The sequence below is a fragment of the Gopherus evgoodei genome, chromosome 11 (genome assembly GCF_007399415.2).
Source record: "Gopherus evgoodei ecotype Sinaloan lineage chromosome 11, rGopEvg1_v1.p, whole genome shotgun sequence".
NCBI classification, from domain to species: domain Eukaryota; kingdom Metazoa; phylum Chordata; order Testudines; family Testudinidae; genus Gopherus; species Gopherus evgoodei.
In genome coordinates this window covers 24,995,721-25,016,111 of record NC_044332.1, presented here as the reverse complement: position 1 = coordinate 25,016,111, position 20,391 = coordinate 24,995,721, and the positions used below count along the sequence as shown (strand labels likewise).

At 45.5% G+C, this 20,391-nt stretch overlaps 1 protein-coding gene across 3 annotated transcripts in view; it reads right to left on the bottom strand.

The window, feature by feature from the left end:
- DNAH7 (dynein axonemal heavy chain 7) overlaps positions 1–20,391 on the bottom strand; it is a 210,256-nt gene that overhangs the window by 51,773 nt on the left and 138,092 nt on the right. For all 3 annotated transcript variants that reach the window (XM_030579239.1, XM_030579241.1, XM_030579240.1), the window contains 2 exons: positions 13,740–13,920; positions 1,792–1,977 (listed from right to left, as the gene is read on the bottom strand). In XM_030579239.1, the coding sequence (XP_030435099.1) occupies positions 1,792–1,977; positions 13,740–13,920 (367 nt within the window). The remainder of the gene's footprint in view (positions 1–1,791; positions 1,978–13,739; positions 13,921–20,391) is intronic.

The window sequence follows — 20,391 nt, the reverse complement described above, 5'->3', positions numbered from 1 at the left end:
GCTGAGGATTGCTATGGCGCAGGGATGCTCCAGACACATACCATACAAGGGGTAGGCGAATGGATGATGTAGGAGCTGTTATGACAGCTTTTTGCCACTGGAGGATTTCCCTATGTAACGGGAACCTACTGGGTCTGGATCTGCTGGCATTTGAGGGGGGGTTTGTTTATATTTTTAAACAGAACATGTTTTAAATTTGTGCTAATTAGTCAAACATCACTGTGAGAGTACACTACTTTCCCTAGGTACACGTAAGATTTTGTTCCTAAACTAATCAGATTTTAATAATGGTCTGTGTATTCTTAGCTGAGGCAAACATTTTCAGCTAATGCAGGTTTGTCAATGGCAGCCATCCAGTGAATACATAACAATAACAAAGAGGCCATATATATTAAAATAAAAAATAGCTGTCAGAAGGTCACAACTACTGTTCTACAAAAAAGGAAACACTTTAGTTTCATATCAGACAATGAGTTCCCACAACCAGCCCCATAAGGCTACACTAAACTAAACTACTTGAGTAAAACCAGTAAAAGTTAGTTATTGCTAAATGAATAAGAATATAGTTATATTCAGTTGCCTTTGCTTCTCAGGACTGGCATGAAGGATCCCCCAATCACCACTTTTCAGAACCCCCATCATCTTTTACCAAACGTCTGATACCTAGCCATACTATATATGCCTGATAAATGGCTGCTTTCATCCAATATAGAATTAGATGAGCTCAAAATTCAGTAACTGAGAACAGGAGAAAACTGCAGGCAAAATAAGATCTTGCAAAATAAAACACTAAAAAAATGTCAAAATATGAAAATGGTGAACAAAATAAAGTTTGAGAGATGTTACAGAATTTTCTAAAGAATGAATGATAAGGAAAGTACAGTAAAAGTAGATAAGTGGAGTTAAGGAAAAAAAAAGATTTAAGCTCAAATGTTAGACTCAATTTTCAAAAGTGGTCATTGATTTTAGGTGCTTTTATTTTTGGATGTCTAACTTGTGACAACCTGGGATCGATTTTCAGCTGTGTTGAGCAATCGTTTCTTCAGCTAAAGCCTCGAGAGATCCAGCTGCTCAGAAAATCTGAACATAAGAGCAAAAGCGCATCAAATTAGGTATCCAAAAATGGAGGCATCCAAAACGAATAGCTAGTTGAAAATTTTGAACTCGGGTCCTAATCCTGTAATTATTTTACACACACAACTTCCATTTATGTCAATGGAAATTAAACACACAAATTGTTTATGATATTAAGTCCACTTTATTTCCCTGCTTCTCCTTGTTCTAGAGAATTATTGCACTTTAAATACATTTACACTTGAGTTGCTGACCAATGATTCTGCAGACATAGGTCCTGTTCCTGCTCCCACAGAACTTAGTGTGAATTTAGCCATTGACTAGAATGGTAGCAGATCAGGGCCATGAGGCATAAAGTTATTTGCAGTCACTTTACAGACATTTGAGAGAACCAACCACAAGGTTCATGTATTTTACAATTAACGTTGTTAGGAAACAGTAAAGAAATATGAAGGAAGAGTTCCCGTGAGTTCTTCTAAGTGAAGTTCAAATTCTTATACACATGCGCGCGCGCGCACACACACACACACACACACACACACACACACACACACACACACTCACACAAAGAAAAACCTGTTTTTTCAATTCTTGAAAATTTTGAAGTCAATTTTTGAAGTCAATTAAAACGTTTTTAAAAATCTAAATATTTTAGCAGGAGAAAAAAATGTTTGGTTCAATACAAAAACATTTAGATAAAACAACTGTATTCATTACTTGTCTATAGCTGGATGTGAAGGCTCCCAGGTAAGCCACAATTCCTGAAGAAATGAGGATATCTCCAGTCAAATTGATGTACTGCCTCCCCAGCTCCAGAGCAGTCAGGTTCCAGCGAGTTTTCTCACCACCAAGGCCTCCAATCAATTGTTCTGCTCTCTGTAGCTTTTTGCTGCACAGGTCAACCTCAAAAACAAAAAATAAATTGCATATAATAGCAGCACTTGTGCTGCAGATTATTTACATGTTTTGATATACGATGAACAGTCAGGGAACATCCTGAAATTATTTACCTGTATGCATTGATTTTTTTAAAAATTTCAGCAAAGAAAAACTTGATTAAATCTTTAAAAGTCTGAAGAAGGAAAATAATCTGTGCGACAGATTATCCTGCTTACTTGCACAGAGACAAAGTTTAAGAGCTACTGTTTCCTCCAAATAAATTATGAAGTTCATATAAAACACTGAACTCCTAATAGCTTTGTATGTGATACAGAAAATATCAATATTTGAGGAAGTTACCCAGCGCTTATGCTCCTTCTCTCATAAAACATCCTTATGAATTCACATTCTAGGTTGTTTTTTTAATCAAGTAGTCTTTTAAAGTATTTTTAACAAGGTATGATTTAATAATTTAATTCAATTATTTTACATTCATTTCTTCACTATAGGGGGTTGGGGCTCTGCAGAAGCCCCACCAGCCCCCAATTCAAGTTGTTTACAAGGTCCTATCTGGATTCCAAACGCGGGTGCGCATGCATGCCATGCGCCAGAGCCGGAACTGTTCATAGCAGTATCCATGTGTTGGCCACATGGCGCTTCCAAGACTTTAAGAGGATGCTCCAGTTTCCTCTTATCCAGCAACAGAGGGTCCTGGAGCAGAGGGGGGATGGAGGGCAGGATTGGAATCCAGATAAGGACTGCAGATCTTGAAGAACCTCTACTTACAGTAAGTAACCTTCTCTTCTTCTTCGAGTGCTGGTCCCTATGTGGATTCCAAACACAGGAGAGTAGCAAGCAGTGGTCAGGAAGGAGGTGGGAGCAAGGGCTCTTGAAAAGATCACGCCTGTAGGACAGAATGACCAACTGCAGCACCCATTGTTGTAGAGGAAGCAATGGTGCAATGAGTGGAGAAGTGTGGACAGAGGACCAAATGGCAGTTCAAAGTATGTCCTGCTACAGGATGTCCACGAGGAAGGCTGACATGGCGGCATATGCCCATGTGGAGTGGGCCGTAATTCCCAGTAAGAGTGGAGTGTCTGATAGATCATAGCAGGTCTCGATGCAGCAGGAGAACCACTTGGAGAAACATTGTGAGGAGAGGGCAGAGCTGCAGCAGCACTCCGCGATGGCAACAAAGAGCCAGGGGATGCACAGAAGGCGTGGGTGCAAAGGAGATAAAATGCTAGAGCCTGTCAGATGTCAAGGGAGTGGAAAGCACGTTCCATGGGCGAGGCATGGGATTTGAGGTAGAATAGTTTAGGGTTTGGGAGGTGTATACTTTGGTTCAGGTGGAAAGAGGAAGCCACCTTGGATAGAAACTTGGGATGTAGGCGAAAGGAGATTTTGTACTTACGGAAGAGGGTGAACAGGGGGATCCACCATCATGGCTGCCAGTTACTGACATGGCATGCAGAGGTGATGGCCACCAAGAAGATGACCTTTATGGAGATATGGGTGAAGAAGCGGGTGGCCAAGGGTTTAAAAGGGGTCTTGTTGAGGGCCTAGAGAACCAAATTGAGATCCCAAGGAGAGGCTGGCCTTTGTACAGGGGGAAAAACATTGAGGAAGCCCTGGAGGAATCAAGAGGTCGTTGGGTGAGTAAAGATGGGGAAGTCATCCATGGGAGGGAGGAAAGGATGGAGCGCAACTAGGTGAACATGGATAGAGGAGTGTGGCCCTGAGGATTAATCTGTTGGTCTGTATAAATGTCTTTCTTATGAATTTAAGTATTTGATGTAATAAGATTATAGATTTATATTAAGAATAAGTTTGGCTGAAATGCAAGAAATCTACAGGTCAAACATCCTGTATGACGCTAAGGCAACTTCAGCACATTTTGCGACCCTTACTCAGAAAAGTGATAATAAGACAAAATACCTACGCAGCTGTCTGGAGACCTTTAACTGAACCAATAACAGTAAAGGGTGGAAAAACGGGATTTTTGCCCACAAATCTAACAAGTACACCACAAATGCGTACATACCTGTCATTCATATGCACATACATGTTAGCCTATGAGGCAAACGTAGCCTTTTATCTGGGGGAAAGATAAAATTTGGGCATAGGAGGAAGAATTTCCGACTAATGCTCTATAAAAAGGTGAGACAATTCACCCTTGAACAGGCGATACACCCATCTATCTGCTCCTGTCTACTCTTCATCACCTCCACCCTCATTTACGCATCGATGTCACCCACCTACAATGGCTATTAACTATTAATAGGCCATAGTATTATTTCTTTTCAAAACTGTAAATGAAAAGGGATTCAATCTCCCTTATATTTCATTTTAGTTAAAGCATATAGCATAAACAGAGTTAAATTAGAACGCAAACAATCTTGAAGTAACTTCCTCTGCCAAAGGTGTGAAAAACGCCCAAAGTGCTGCTGCTGCACCAAGAGTGTGAGTATTCAAGTTTGCATAAATCATAAATATATTTCTTAAAGAACTGTGATATTTTGTAACTTTGTAATCTTGAACTGTTTTACCATTTGCTTACCATTTCATTGATTTTAATAAAAGGTCTTTATGACTATATCTGTCTCAGTGTAAGCTCCTGTCATAACCCCGAAGTTCCTTTTATAAACTCTGTGAAGCCTGATTCAGGACGAACTTTATCTTCTGATCAAACATATAGGCGAGCCAAACCCATACTAATTAATATCCAATAATTATTCATATTAATTTAAAAGTAATTAATCAAATAAAATTAAATTAAGTGGATAAATTACATCAACACTACTAACCCACCCCAAATCAGGCTACAGGAGTGCGGTAGGCCCAATTGGTGGAGATAGAGGAGGTAGTCCCAGAGAATAGGAATGGAGATGTCTGTTGAGATGTAGTGGTGATGTGCCAAAGCAGTGAAGCGTCGCCACTTAGCAGCATAACAGGTGCAAGTGGATTGGTGCCTGCTGTTAGTGAGGATTTCGCAGATGGGCATAGAGCAGACCTGGTCTATATGTGATCCCCAACCAAATACCAGGCCGTGAGGTGAGGAAGACATGGGTTGGGGTGTCGCAGTCATCTGTGGTCTTGTGTCAGGAGATCTGGGATGGTGGGGAGGAGGATTGGGGGGTGAATAAAAAGGTGGAGAAGATCAGTATACCAGCATTGGCAAGGCCAGGAGAGAGCTACAAAGATTAACATTGCTTGGTCCTTGTGTAGGACCTGGGGGGGAAAGGGGAATGAGTGGGAAGATGTAGAGAAGATCCGAAGTCCAGGGAATGAGTAGGGCATCGCCCTGAGATCCTGGGCCCACATCCTCCTGGGATCAGAACAGAAGCTTGCAGTTTATTGGTGTTGAAAGAGATCCCAGTATGGCAGGCCCCACTGATGAAAGAGGGACTGGAGAGTGGGGTTGTGGAGCTCCCTCTTGTGGTTTGTGTGGAAGGATCGTCTCAGTTTGTCCTCCAGAGAATTGTTGGTGCCCAGAAGGTAAGCCCGTAAGATGATCTTGTGTCGAAGGCACCAGTTCCAAAGGCGGATGGCTTCTGTACAAAGATCAGGGGACCAGGCTCCCCCCTGCTTGTTGATGTATATGACCTCTGTCATGTTGTCTGACAGTATTTGAATATGGTGGGAGTGGAAGGAGAGTAGAAAGGCTTGACAGGCAAGACAGACTTCCCATTGTGACCAAAGGCCCTGTGGCATGTGATTGCTGAGATGGGCACCCCAGCCCATCGAAGAAGCATCTGTAGTAAGGGTGATGGTGGGTGTGAGGGATGCAAACGGTATGCCTGCTAGGACTATGGATGGATCGCACCACCAGGTGAGGGAAGGACAAGCAATTTGTTTAGGTGGTCCAACTGCAGATCATAGACATTGTGGAGCCAGTGTTGAAGACAACGCATATAGAGGTGGGCGTACAGCATAACAGCAGTGCAGGCCGCCATGTGGCCCAGGAGGAAGAGGCACTGACAGACGCATGTGGGTGGACGGTGTCAGAGTGTTGCAATAAGGGAAATGAGGGCAGCAAAGCTATCCTTGGGGAGAAAGACATGGGCTGCAAGAGAGTCTAGGTGTGTCCCTATAAAAGTAAGTGTGCAGGTAGGGATGAGGATCGACTTTTCCTCATTGATGCAAATATCCCACTGTGGAGGAAGATGCACAGAGTCCGTATGGTGGCAAGGAGGCAAGAGCAAGAGGGTGCCATGAGAAGCCAGTTGTTCAAGTAAAGAAAAAGGATAGGGACCAGTCAGTGCATGTGGGCCACCACAACCACAAAGACCATAGTGAAAACACAGAGCGGGGGGGAGAAGGGGAGGTGGGGCAGCAGCGATCCCAAAGGGAAGGATGCAGAATTGATAATGGACACCACCCACTATGAAGTGAAGGAATTTGTGATGAGCACAGTGGAGGTCTATGTGAAAGTATACATCTTTCATATGGAGAGACATGGGGGACGGAGGGGATAATGAGGGAGGCGTGACCATCTGGAAATGAAAGTTGTGAATAAACTTGTTAAGGGAGCGGAGGTCCAAGAGGGGGAGAAGACCACTCCCTTTGTTCAGAATGAAGAAATAGGGGGAATAAAAGCCATGACCATGGTAGCGTCATGGAACAGGTTCTATGGCACCCTTGTGGTGGAGTGCGGTGGCTTCGTTGTGGAGGAGATGGTCTTGAGAAAGGTTTGGAGGGTGGCCACTGGGTAGGTGGCGAGGAGGGTAGGAAAGGAATTTGATGAGGTAGCACTGATGGATGATGTCCAATACCCAACCATCGGAGGTGATTCTGCCCTAATTGTGGGCAAAAAGGGCAAGAGGAGCACTGAAGACAAGTTGTGGTATAGCTGGAGGGGCCAGGAACGATTCATGGATCTCAAGGGAAAAGTCAAAAGGGTTGTTTCGACGGTTGGTGAGAGGTGAAGGTGGCAGAGGTGGCAGAAGAGAAATGTCAGGGTCACTGGGAGCAAGGGAGGTGATAAGGTGGGTCAAGTGGTTGCTGGGATTACCATTGGTAAGTGGTCTGAGGGCGAGGGTGGAAGGATAGATGTTGGTGTTGGCAGGTGTGGTATAGATGCCCAGAAAAGGGAGAGTAGCTCAAAAGTCTTTAAGGGAGTGAAAGGACTCATCTGTTCTGTTACTGAACAATTTGTTGTTATTGAAAGGGAAGTCCTTGAAGGTCATCTATGCCACTTTGTGTAAGCTGCTAGACTGAAGCCAAGAGTCATGACAGAGAACTATGCTGACAGCAAGGAGTGAGATGCAGTGTCTGCTGCATCAATCATGGCCTAGAGAGCAACCTTGACTACCAGTTTGCCCTCGTCTACCAGGTGTTAGAACTCCTGCTGTCAGTCTGGTGGGAGAGTGTCCTGGAAGTCTGCCAGCTTAGAGTAGGACAGGAAGTCATATTTGGCAAAACAACCTGGTAGCTGGCAATGCAGAACTGTAATCATGCTGAGAATAAACCTTGCAACCCATCAAGTCGTCTTTCTTGGCAGCGCAGTCATAGTGGGTAGATTTGAAATGTTCTTGATGGGCACGTTCAGGGAGTTAGGTGGTGGGTAGGTAAAAATAAAATCAGTGCCCTTAGAGGGAACGACCAACTGACGTTCTTCCCTTTTTGGTGTAGGGGCACAGGATGGTGGCGTGTGCCACACTGCATTGCCCGGTTGTACTGTGGATGGATAAGGCTGTACAAGAGGGTCCAGGAGGTTGAAGGATGTCCAGGAATTGGTCCTGGGGTCCTGAATATCTTCCACTAGAAGACTGAGAGCAGTAGCCATGCAACGGAGCAGGAACTGATACTGTGCGTGGTCATCTGATGGTGACAGGAAAGGTGAATAAGGGCACTGTCCGGCAGGGGCGGCTCTATGTCTTTTGCCACCCCAAGCATGGCAGTTAGGTGGCCTTTGGCGGCATGCCTGTGGGCAGTCCGCTGGTCACGCAGATTCAGTGGCATTTCTGCGGGTGATCTGCTGGTCCCGCGCCTTCGGCGTACCCGCCGCCAAATTGCCACCAAAGCCGCGGGACCAACGGACCTCCTGCAGGCATGCTGCCGAAGGCTGCCTGATTGCTGCCCTCACAGCAACCAGCACCCTGGTGCCTGGAACCGCCCCTGCTGTCCGGTGACGACAAAGAGCCTGTAGGGACGATTGGTTGCAATGGTGCAGCCGGGGCCGATGGAGCGTGAGTGTCCAGAGGGTGTTGGTAGGAGCAGGAGCTGAGCGATGCAGATGATGCATACTGCGATGATGGTAGGGATTCCCTGAGGGCCAATAAGGCCAGGAGTAGGGGTCACCATGCATCAGCAGTGCCCGTGGATACTGGATAGATCAGCCGCAGGACCACAGTCTGGAGGATAAGGCCAGTGTAGAGGATCTAGGCTGTATAGGAGTGAGCCAGGGAAAGGACTGTGTCCAGGTTGGAAGACCAGTCAGACTCTGAAGGGTCCAGGAAAGGAGGAGCCATTGGCGCTGGCAGGACTGACAGTGGCAGGTGTGGAGCAGCACGGCAGTTGATGAGCAAAAGGGGCTTGTCTGTCACTGAAGCCAGAAGAGAATGATGAAGGATGAAGAGTTCATCGGCTGGAGAAAGAAGTCTGGAGCCAGTCGGAGGTCCAGTGCATGGTGGAATGCCTACAAAGAGCAACATAAGCTCTGACAATGGAATCAAAAGTGATAAACAGCCCGGAGTGCGTGGAACTACGTGAGTCAAGTCCAAGGGTCCCAGTGGAGTTGATGGTGCTAGGAGTGAAGCAGAAGGCCCTGATTTTGGGATAGAAGGTGAGGCTGATGGTGAGTGACAGCATTTGATGTGGTGCTCCATGGGCGCTCTCTTCAGGACTGGAACTGAAGTCGAAGCCGAATCTTCTGTTGTGATGTGCAACTTCTCACCCAACCTATCACAGCTCAAGGAGATAATTCCGAGTTCTGAGGCGGTTCCCATCAGGGAGATGCTTTTGTGCCCATGCTTCTTGTGCATGCATTGGGGCTTAGGTGGATGTAGCGCTCACTGCCGGTGATGGGCGCTGCTCCAGTGGTTCTGTCAGAGCCCAGTCCAGTTGCATACATGGGTGCATTGCCTCCTCCATTAAAAATTACAGAAGAGAAGTTCACAAGCTGTTCAAGTCTGCGATGAGAATGAGTGGTAGATGGAGCAGCAGGAACTTATATGGGCGTCACCCAGGCAGTACAAGCAATGGGTGTGTTCGTCGCTCACTGAGAAGGAGCAAGGACACAAGGCACAGTTTTTTAAACTGATTTGATGGGGCATAGTCCCCAATGCCAGAAGTGAGGAGAAGTCCCCAAGAAGGAAAATCCACGGAGAGAACCTAACTAACAATGATGAATAATGGACAATTAACTAACTAGATAAGAAAATAAATACAATGAAAGGTTTGAACACAATACTCTTAGGTGGCTAAGAGCATGGAAGAACAGAGGGTTCCAGCTCTGGTCATGCACCGGTAAGAGGGAACTGGAGCGACATCAACTTGTGCAGCCTCTTTAAGCCTCATGGCCGATGCATGATGTATGCGTGGATCAACAGACACTACTATGAACAGTTCTGGCTACAGCACATGCGCACTCATGTTTGGAATCCACTTAGGGACTGGCACTCAAAGAAGAATGGAAGAATTACGCATTGTGTCTTGCTTACAATACTCCTACTAATACATCCCAGAATGATGTTTTCTTTTTTTGCAACAGTGTTACACTATTGACGCATATTTAGCTTGTGATCCACTATTACCCCCCCCCGATCCCTTTGTGCAGTACTCCTTCCAAGGCAGTCATTTCCCATTCTGTATGTGTGCAACTCATTGTTCCTTTCTATGGGCTTCAGAGACTAATCATGGTTCAGGGAGAAATTTCTGCTGAGGTGATCTGCTAGATGATTTTGGATCCCAGGTAAATGATCAGTCACCGGCATAATGTTTTCCCCAGTAAAACACTGCCAGAACCTGACTGCCTCATGACACAGTACTTTGGCGTATGCTCCCCATATCTGTTCACATAATACATCATGGTAGTATTGTCAGTAAAGTCCTGAGTCCCTGACATGATCTCGAAAGGCCTGTCAGGCATTGTAGATAGCACAAACTTCCAGAACATTAATATAAAGAGAAGCTTCCTGTTCTGCCCACAGGGTTTGAACTTTCAGCAACTCCAGGTAAGCTCCCCAACCTACTAAGAAGGCATCAGTGACAACAGTCCTGATTGCTGGAGACCAAGCAAAGGGCATGTCCTGGATACATTGCCCTGAACCGTCCATCAGCATAAGGAGTCCAGGATCAGTGGAGGAAGTCAGACAGTGTGTCCAAGAGATGACAATTCAGATGACAGACCAACTTCAGCCACATTTGTAGAGACACAATCTGGCAAATTGGACAATCTGTGTGCATGCAGCCACATGAACTAGCAGCCTCAGGCATACACAGGCTGTGGCTGAGGGTAGACACTGCAATTCCAGACATAGAAGGTGAATCGCATGGAATCAGTCAGTCAGCAGAAGTACTCTCAAACTCATAGCGTCTATCAGGATCCCAATGAACCTGATCCTTTGATTTGGGACTAGTGTTGACTTTTCATTGTTTAGGAGAAGACCTAGATGGTCTAGTAAGCATAACACGAATTGAACATGAGAGAGGACTTCTACTCTGAACTTTTCTCATCATAACCAATTGTCCAGACATGGGAAGATATTAATTCCCTTCTTCCTGACGTACACTGTCACTACAATCATGCACTTAGTACCAGGGAGTGGAAGACAAAAGGGAGTGTGGTGACCTGATACTGCCTGTCTGCCATGACAAACTGGAGAAACCTCCTGTGGGTCAGGAGAATTGGTACATGGAAATAAGCATCCTGATTCCTGAAGGTCCAGGGTAGCAGTCCAGCCATTATGATTTAATGCAGGGGAAGAGTTGCTAGTGTGACCATCCAGAATCTCATGTATCTGATGACTTTGTTGAGGTCGAGGACATTAAGAATAGGTCCCAATCCTCCCTTGGGTTTGGGAACCAGAAAATAGCGGGAGTAGAATCTCTGTCCCCAATGCTTCAGCGAAACCTCCTGTACAGCCCCCAAAGCCAGTAGAGACTGAACTTGCTTGAAGAGCAGTGTCTCATGAGAGTGCTCCTGAAGAGGGATGAGATAGGAGATGGGGAGGAGGGATGGAGAAGAATAGTCTGGCATAACCTAATCTGGTGGTGCTTAGGATCCACCTGTCTATGGTAACTGAGTCCCAAACACTGTAAAAACAAGCCAGCCAAAGATGAGGAGGTCACCACTGGATCGCTGCCCGGGACACACAAGTCAAAATGGCTGCTTGCTGAATGCTGGGGGAGGATGAGCCTGCTGGTTAAATCCAGAACCAGAGGCCTTTTACCTCTGGGATCTATGCCACTTCCTGAGGTAGTCCTGCTGCCTTACAGGAAAGGGAAACTGCCCAAAGAAGTGCTGTGAGTGGTATCACTACTGTTGCTGATGACCACTATAGTGGGGTCTCTGTACAGCTGAGTATAAACGAAGTAGCTCAGGAATCCTTAAAAGAGTGCAGGGTCTTGTCGGTCTTTTTAAAAAACAAAATCTTATAATAAAAAGTCAGTCCTCAATGATCTGCTGCACATTGGGCACAATGCCTGAATTCTACAGCCATGAGGCCCTGCACATGGTCAGAACTGATGCCAGAATTCTGGTCAAGGCATCCGCCACATTCAGAGCTGACTGTAACAGAGTCTTGGTTACCATATAGCCTTTTGCAACAAACACCTTAAACTCTTCCCTGGAGGCAGCTGGTAGTGTCCGCAAACTTAGATGTGGCTATTCAATTAATAAAGACTATTTAGAGAGCAACACCTGTGCATCTGCAGGGAAGAGGTATAAATCTTCCTCCACGTCAAGTCCCGCCTTTTGGACTCTTTATCCTTACAGGCACTCGTTGATCTCGGTGCAGTACTGCAAAGTGGTTAGGCAAACCACCCTTGCACTGGAAGGTGTATGGTGCCTCCTCTTAAAATATGAGGAAGAATCTCTCCAAGGCCTGGAACAGTTCCAGTTAGATTTTGGAAACTCTTCCTCACTGCACTAGAGAAGAGGAAATGACTCCTCTTCCTCTTGCGAGAGACAGCACGGTCTGAACATAGAGCGACAACACTTGTCCGTTCCAAAGGCGATTGCCAATCAGACAAGGGCCTCAGTACTGAAGCAAGCCTCACAGCCTGCTCCAGAAAGTGCTGCTTCAGCCAGAAGTCTCTTGCCACCTGAATCCTCTTCTAGAATGACCTACAGATTGAGCACTGCTCCTTAATGTGTTCCTCACCAAGACACAACAAGCACCTTGTATGTGGATCAGTACTAGGGATTCCCCGTCCCTCAAACAACAGACAATGGCTGAACCATGGTGAGGTCATCACACAGGGCAGTCAACTACTCTAACACTAAACTAAACCTAAGATGCTTCTAACTAACTAATATCTAGAGCAGGGCAAGGCAACCTATGGCACGTGTGCCGAAGGCAGCACACAAACTGATTTTCAGTGGCGCTCACACTGCCTGGGGCCTGGCTTGGGTCTGGGGGGCTCTGCATTTTAATTTAATTTTAAATGAAACTTCTTAAATATTTTTAAAACCTTATTTACTTTACATACAACAATAGTTTAGTTATATATTATAGACTTATAGAAAAAGACCTTCTAAAAACGTTAAAATGTATTACTGGCACGCGAAACCTTAAATTAGAGTAAATAAATGAAGACTCGGTACACCACTTCTGAAAGGTTGCTGACCCCTGATCTAGAGGAAAACAAACAAACAAACAAACAAAACCACCTCAAAAAACGGAGACTGAACACTTGAAGTAAAAACAACACACCAAGCTCTCACTCTAGCCACGGGCAGTCAGAAGGAACTGAGAGGGGTCAGGGCAGTGCCATCCTTATATAGCGAGAGGAGGGGGTACAGCCCCAAGGTGTGAATGTTGTCCCTATGGATACTGCTAGGAAAACTTCTTCAGTGGCTTCAATGTGCTGGGCATACATACACCTAATGGACTATATGGCTACATCTACTTGAAGAACTTTTGTGCTGCTGTTTAAAAATATGCATGTAAACTTATTTTTTAAAGTGAGGACAGATAATTTTGTAAAGTATTGAATTATTGAAAAGAAGGAAAAGAAACCAAGCTTTAGAATTTGGTCTTACTAGACAAAAGAGTACTGCATTCTAAACATTACCAGTTTCTATATCTGATGTCTGTTTAGTGACATTAGTGGACAAGCAATGAATTCACAAAACCCACAACCACATATGACATTAACTTGCAATGCTGAATAACTATGAATAGTTAACTATACTCACCCCAGTCTACAGGTGGTCAGTCCAGGTTAATGTAAAGTAAAATTGCCAGGGCAGTGTTGAAAAATTTAACACCTAATGATTTCCTTTCTAGATCACCTGATGTTTTCATTTCTGTATTTCATTCTGTATTCTCAAGTCAGATATGACTGGAGATAAACAGGATATAATATAATGTGATATTTTGCATTTATGAGTCTCATAATTATCACATACTTATTCTCCAAGCCACGCCTACACTATGGTTTAATAACCAATATGAGAATGAACAAAAAAGATGGTAGCCTAAAACTGGGAGTTTTGTTTAAACTGTGGCAGGGTTGAAGATTAAAAGCAGAAATGTGGTGGGAAAACCCTCTTATTTTTAAACAACTTTTTCAATGCCCCAGTATTAGCAACAGTTTTATCTACGTCTATTATATACCTGATTCTCCAGATCAGCCTTCTCCTGCTTCTTTGATTCCAAAGTTTGTTGGAGTATAGCCAATTTGTCCTGAACTTCCTTTAGGGCTGCTTGTTTTTTTCTCAAACCATCAATTGCAATCTTCAGTTCCCCTTCAGCCTGATTTAGCTTTATCTTTTTGGGGGCAACAACTTTTGCCACTCTAAATAAAATAAATTAGTAAATTAAATGTATCACAATTATACTGTGTATGAATATATCTCAATACCTATGCACATACACTCAGACCAGAGTTGCCATTAAAACCCCAACATGTGCCAAAATAGAGAAAACTGCAGTATACCAAATAACAGTTTGTCAGAAAATGTTAACTTTTTAAATGTCTGCTACCATAGATTTCATTATATGCTTCTATTTTTGTCAATCTTGATTGGCTAAAACAGCATCAACTGACTTAGAACAATTTTTGCAATATTTCCTGGAATAACCGGCAATTTTAAAAAAAAAACAACAAAAATATCATTGCATATATTCATGTTCATCATATATCCAGAATATGAGATGGCTGAGGCAATATACACCTACAAATATTAGACACTTTGAGCCAATTTTTTAAAAGCCACTATAGATTTTGTGCCTAAAAATATTTTGCATTTACAAGATTATCTTCACAGGTGTTTTACACATGCAAATAGATATTTGTGTACACAAATAAAGCAGTTAGTTTTTATTTGCTTTTCACACATAAAGATCTATCTGCAGGGACAATTTTTTTTTTTTTTTAAGAACTGAAAATAATTGCACACACATTTTTGTGCATTTGTGCATTAGCTTGAAGACTACTGAAAATGTGGCCCTATAATTTTAAAAAACAATGGACAATTGCAAAATAAAATAAAAATGGACAAAAGTGATGCATGTATTTTCAAGTAATAGCTAGATAGTCAGTAGGTGGTATTTTACAACTATTCCCCTCAAAATCGTACTAAGTCAGATCCTCAGTTGGTGTAAAGAAGCATACGTCCATTACATACCACAGGCCTAGGACCTGGCCCACTGGTTTTTTGTTTGTTTTTTTTTAGCTAACCTACAGTTTGTCTGTAGACATTTATGACGTATACAGCTGTTCCTTGGTGTGACAGTATGTACCTCTATGTTCACTCCTTTTACAAAACTATCATACATTTTGTACAAAGAATGCTTTGGGAGGTATCATTTGAAAACTCACAATTTGTTGATCATTATTGTTCTGGTAAAATGTGTGGCAAATATTATATATAAAGTTATAGAATTCTACTGTATGACATTACTGAGACATGTTCCAAGAAAAGCAGCCACAAACCAGTTCCTCAGAGACAAAAGGCAAACTGATGCCTCAGCCAGGTGTCAAGAAAATCAAAAGGACCATCACCTGGTTAAGTGGCCATTCCTTAGCAGGAAAAAGAGTGTGAGCGAGAAATTTACATCTTGGCAAAGAAACAGCTGGAGGTTCCCATCCCCGCAGACTTTCTGTCTCCTGAACTCCAGCTGAAGATGATTGTCAAAGAGGAAGATGATTCTCAAAGTGTAAGAATGGGGAACAGATGCCCCAAGTTATTCCTCCCTTTCTTTCTACCCACAGCAGCCACAACACCTGAGGAACAAAGAAATAGCTCTGGACTGAGGGAGGATCCTGCATGAAAGGAATTAAGCCAGTAAGACTACTGAAGTGTGTGGTGAGAGAGACTTTTGTTTTGAATTCACTTAGCATGTTAAGTTAGGTATTAGTTGCATTTTACTTTTATTTTCTTGTAACCAATTCTGACTTTTACGTCTCATTACTTGTAATGACTTAAAATCTATCTTTCTGTAGTTAATAAACTTGTTTTATTGTTTGATCTAAACTAGTGTGTTTGGGGAAACGCCATTTGAGATAACAGGATTTGTGGATATCATTTTCTATTAATAAAATGATGGACTTTTATGTGAGCTTGTGTTGCTCAGGAGACGGCTGGGCAGTAAAACCCACATTTCTGGAGAAAAGTCGGAGACTGTGAATTTTCTGGTTTTCCTCTTCAGTGTAATTCATAAGTGGCTGATTATAGCACTCATACAGGATAACTGGGACTTATTTACATGCTGGAGGCTGTGTGTGAGCAGACCACCCAGAGAAGCAGAGAAAAGGTTCCCAAGGCTGGGGAACTGAAGGAACACAGCTGTTCAACAGTCCAGATTATGCCCTGGGGAATGTCACACTCTGATAGGAAGCTTCAGTAAAAAACAATTACCTATCTTTCATAATGTTGTTCTTCAAGATGTGTTGCTTTTGTCAATTCCAAGTAGATGTGTGCATGTCACATGCACAGTTGCCAGAAGGTTTTCCCCTAGCGGTATCTATTTGGTTGGTTTAGACGCCCTCTGAAGTTGCACCTTCATGGCACCATATAGAGGACCTCTTCAGTTCCTTCTTGATGGATTACTCTGATAGAGGGATAGGTGGATGGGTCTTGGAATGAACATAAGCAACACATCTCAAAGAACATCAGTTACGAAAGGTAGGTAACCATTTTTAATTCTTTGAGTGCTTGCTCATGTTGATTCCAAGTAGGTTACTCTCAAGCAGTATCATGGATTTGCTGACTGAAGCACTGCTCTGCCAAATGCAGCATTGTCTCTGGCCTGCTGAGTAATGGAATAGTGAGAAGTGAAGGTGTGGACTGATGACCATGTCACAGCCCTGCAGATCTCCTGGATCAGGACCTGCACCAGGAATGCCGCCGAGGAGGCCTGCACCCTTGTGGAGTGCACTGTCAGTGCAGGGACAGATATCTTTGCCAAATCATAGCATGCCCGGATATAGGACATGATCCATGATAAAATTCTTTGGGAAGACATCCTGTCCACTACTGTGACAAACAGTTGGTTCGATTTCCAAAATGCCTTCGTCCATTCGATATAAAAGGCCCATGCCCACCAAATGTCCAGGGAATGGAGCTTTTGTTCCTAGCTGTTAGCATGTGGCTTAAAGTAAAAAAAAAAAAAAGGGGGGGGGATGTCCTGATTGGCACGAAACTGAGAGACGACCTTAGGAAGAAAGGCTAGATGAGGCTGAAGCTGCAGCTTGTCCTTACAGAAGATTGTGTAAGGAGGTTTGGCTGTTAGGGCTTTAAGCTCAGACACCTTCCTAACTGAAGTGATTGCCACCAGAAATGCCACTTTCCATGACAGAGTAGTAAGAATGTCTCTAGGGGCTCAAAGGGGGGGGGCATTACTCTCGAAAGCACCAGGTTGAGGTCCCATGCAGGGATCGGTTGTCATACTTGAGGATATAACCTGTCAAGTCCTTTAATAAAATCAGCCGACCATTGGGTTAGCAAAGACTCATCAGCTGGCAACCACTGGGTGAAATGCACAAATGGCAGCCAAGTGAACCTTTATTGACGACACCAAGAGACCTTGCTGCTTCAGGTGCAAGAGATAGTCCAAGATAAAGGGTACTGATGAGTGCAGAGAAGAAGTGTGCTTCTGTAAGGACCAAATCACAAATCTCTTCCACTTGGCTAAGTAGGTGGCCCTAGTGGATGGCTTCCTACCGCCAAAAAAGACCTCCCTAAGAGGAACCGAGAAAGTGAGCTCCAATGGGTTTAGCCAAGAACCTTCCAAGCCGTGAGGTCGAGAGACTCAAGGTTGCGATGCTGAAGGCGGCCATGATCTTGGGTGATTAGGTCTGGAAGAAGAGGCAGGGTAAAAGACGGTTACTCACCTTTGTAACTGTTGTTCTTCGAGATGTGTTGCTCATATCCATTCCAATTAGGTGTGCGCACGCCGCGTGCACGTTCGTCAGAGACTTTTTACCCTAGCAACACTCGGTGGGCCGGCAGGTTGCCCCCGGAGTGGCGCTGGTATGGCGCCTGATATATACCCCTGCTGGCCCGCCCGCTCCTCAGTTCCTTCTTGCCAGCTACTCCGACAGTGGGGAAGGAGTGCGGGTGTGGAATGGATATGAGCAACACATCTCGAAGAACAACAGTTACAAAGGTGAGTAACCGTCTTTTCTTCTTCGAGTGCTTGCTCATATCCATTCCAATTAGGTGATTCCCAAGCCTTACCTAGGCGGTGGGGTCGGAGCGAGACGTTGTGGAATGTAAAACCACTGCGCCGAAGGCGGCATCGTCTCTAGCCTGCTGGACCAGTGCATAGTGTTATGCAAAGGTGTGTACGGAAGACCAGGTGGCCGCGCGGCAGATTTCCTGTATGGGAACATGGGCCAAAAACGCGGCAGATGAAGCTTGAGCCCGGGTAGAATGGGCGGTAAGAGGACCCGTCGGAACATGGGCCAAGTCATAACATGCCCGAATGCAGGATGTTACCCAGAATGCGATATGCTGGGAGGAGATTGCCATGCCCTTCATGTGTTCCGCCACTGCCACAAACAATTGAGGTGAACGGCGGAAGGATTTGGTCCTCTCAATGTAGAAGGTGAGAGCCCTTCGGACATCTAAATAATGGAGCTGTTGCTCCCGTCTGGAGGAATGCGGCTTTGGGCAAAAGACTGGCAGGAAGATGTCCTGGTTAACATGAAAGGCAGAGACGACCTTAGGGAGGAACGCCGGGTGTGGTCGCAGCTGTACCTTGTCCTTATGGAATACAGTATATGGAGGGTCCACAGTCAGTGCCCGAAGCTCCGAGACTCGTCTAGCTGAGGTGATAGCGACTAGGAAGGCCACTTTCCAGGACAGGTACAGCAGCGAGCATGTGGCTAAAGGTTCAAAGGGGGTTGCCATGAGCCTGGTTAAGACAAGGTTCAGGTCCCAAGTAGGGGTAGGCCGTTTGACCTGAGGGTATAGTCACTCCAAGCCCTAGATGAATCTTGACACCACAGGGTGGGAAAAAAACTGACTTGCCAGCCTCACCCGGATGGAAGGTGGATATAGCCATGAGATGTACTCATAGGGAGGAGATCGCCAATCCCTGCTGCTTGAGAGACCACACATAGTCTAGAATAGTGGGGACTAATACGGAATGTGGAGAATGGCCGTGCTGGTTGCACCAGTGGCAGAAGCGCTTCCATTTCGCGAGGTAGGTTGAACGCATGGAAGGCTTCCTGCTGCCCAGCAACACTTGCTGTACTGCTGCGGAACAGCGCAACTCCGACTGGCTTAACCAGCCAGGAGCCATGCAGTCAGATGGAGGTACTGTAGGTCCGGATGGCACATCCTGCCGCAGTCTTGCGTGATCAGATCCGGCCAAAGAGGCAGGGGAATTGAGTCTGCCAGGGACAGGTCGAGCAGCATGGTGTACCAGGGCTGCCGTGGCCAAGCCGGAGCGATCAGGATGAGGTGGGCTCTGTCTCTCTGGAGCTTGATCAGGACTCAGTGGACGAGAGGAAAGGGTGGAAAGGCGTAACAAGGACGTCCCGTCCACAGGATCAGGAACGCGTCCGACAGGGAGCCCGGGGAGCGACCCTGTAGAGAGCAGAACACCTGGCATTTCCTGTTCGATCTGGAGGCAAACAGGTCAATGCGGGGAAACCCCCACCTCCGGAAAATTGAATATAGGATGTCCGGACGGATGGATCATTGGTGGGATAGAAAGGATCTGCTCAGGTTATCCGCGAGGGTGTTCCATACTCCCGGGAGAAAGGAGGCCACTAGATGTATAGAGTGGGCTATACAAAAGTCCCACAGGCGTATTGCTTCCTGACACAGCGGGGAGGACCGAGTCCCGCCCTGCTTGTTGATGTAATACATGGCCGTTGTGTTGTCTGTGAACACCACAACACAATGGCCATGTAAATGGCGTTGAAACGTTTGGCATGCCAATCGGACTGCCCGCAGCTCGCGCACATTGATGTGGCGCATTAGCTCCCTTGGCAACCAGAGACCCTGTGTGCGCAGGGTCCCCAGGTGGGCACCCAAGCCCAGTGAGGACGCGTCCGTTGTCAGGGAAATGGAGGGCTGGGGGGGGTGAAACGGTAGGCCCGCACACACTTGGGAGGACGTCGTCCACCAGCCGAGGGAGTCTAGAACATTCGGTGGAATCATTATGATTGTGTCTATGGCATCCCTGCCTGGCTGATAGACCGACGCGAGCCAGGTCTGCAGCGGGCGCATGCGCAGTCTTGCATGCCTCGTGACGAAGGTGCATGCCACCATGTGCCCCAGGAGAGCGAGGCATGTTCGAGCAGAAGTGGTCGGAAAGGCTTGTAGACTTTTGACCAGGGAAACTATGGCTTGGAGCCAGTGCAGGGGTAAACTGGCTGTCGCAAGGTTGGAGTCCAGCATTGCCTCGATGAACTCTATCCTCTGTGTAGGCACCAGAGTGGACTTGTCTGGGTTGATGGTCAAGCCTAGACTCACAAACAGCTCCCTGATGATGGCGACGTGGCCGATCACCTGCGCCTCCGAAGTGCCTCGGATAAGCCAGTCGTCGAGGTAAGGGAAGACGTGAATATGACGACGGCGCAGGGAAGCAGCGACGACCGCCATACATTTGGTGAATACCCGAGGGGCCAAGGAGAGACCAAAGGGGAGGACAGTAAATTGGTAGTGATCCTGATTTACCACAAAGCGCAGATACCTCCTGTGCGGAGGAAAAATTGCAATGTGCAAGTATGCGTCCTTCATGTCGAGAGCGGCGTACCAATCTCCGGGATCCAGGGAAGGAATGATGGTTCCTAAGGATACCATGCGGA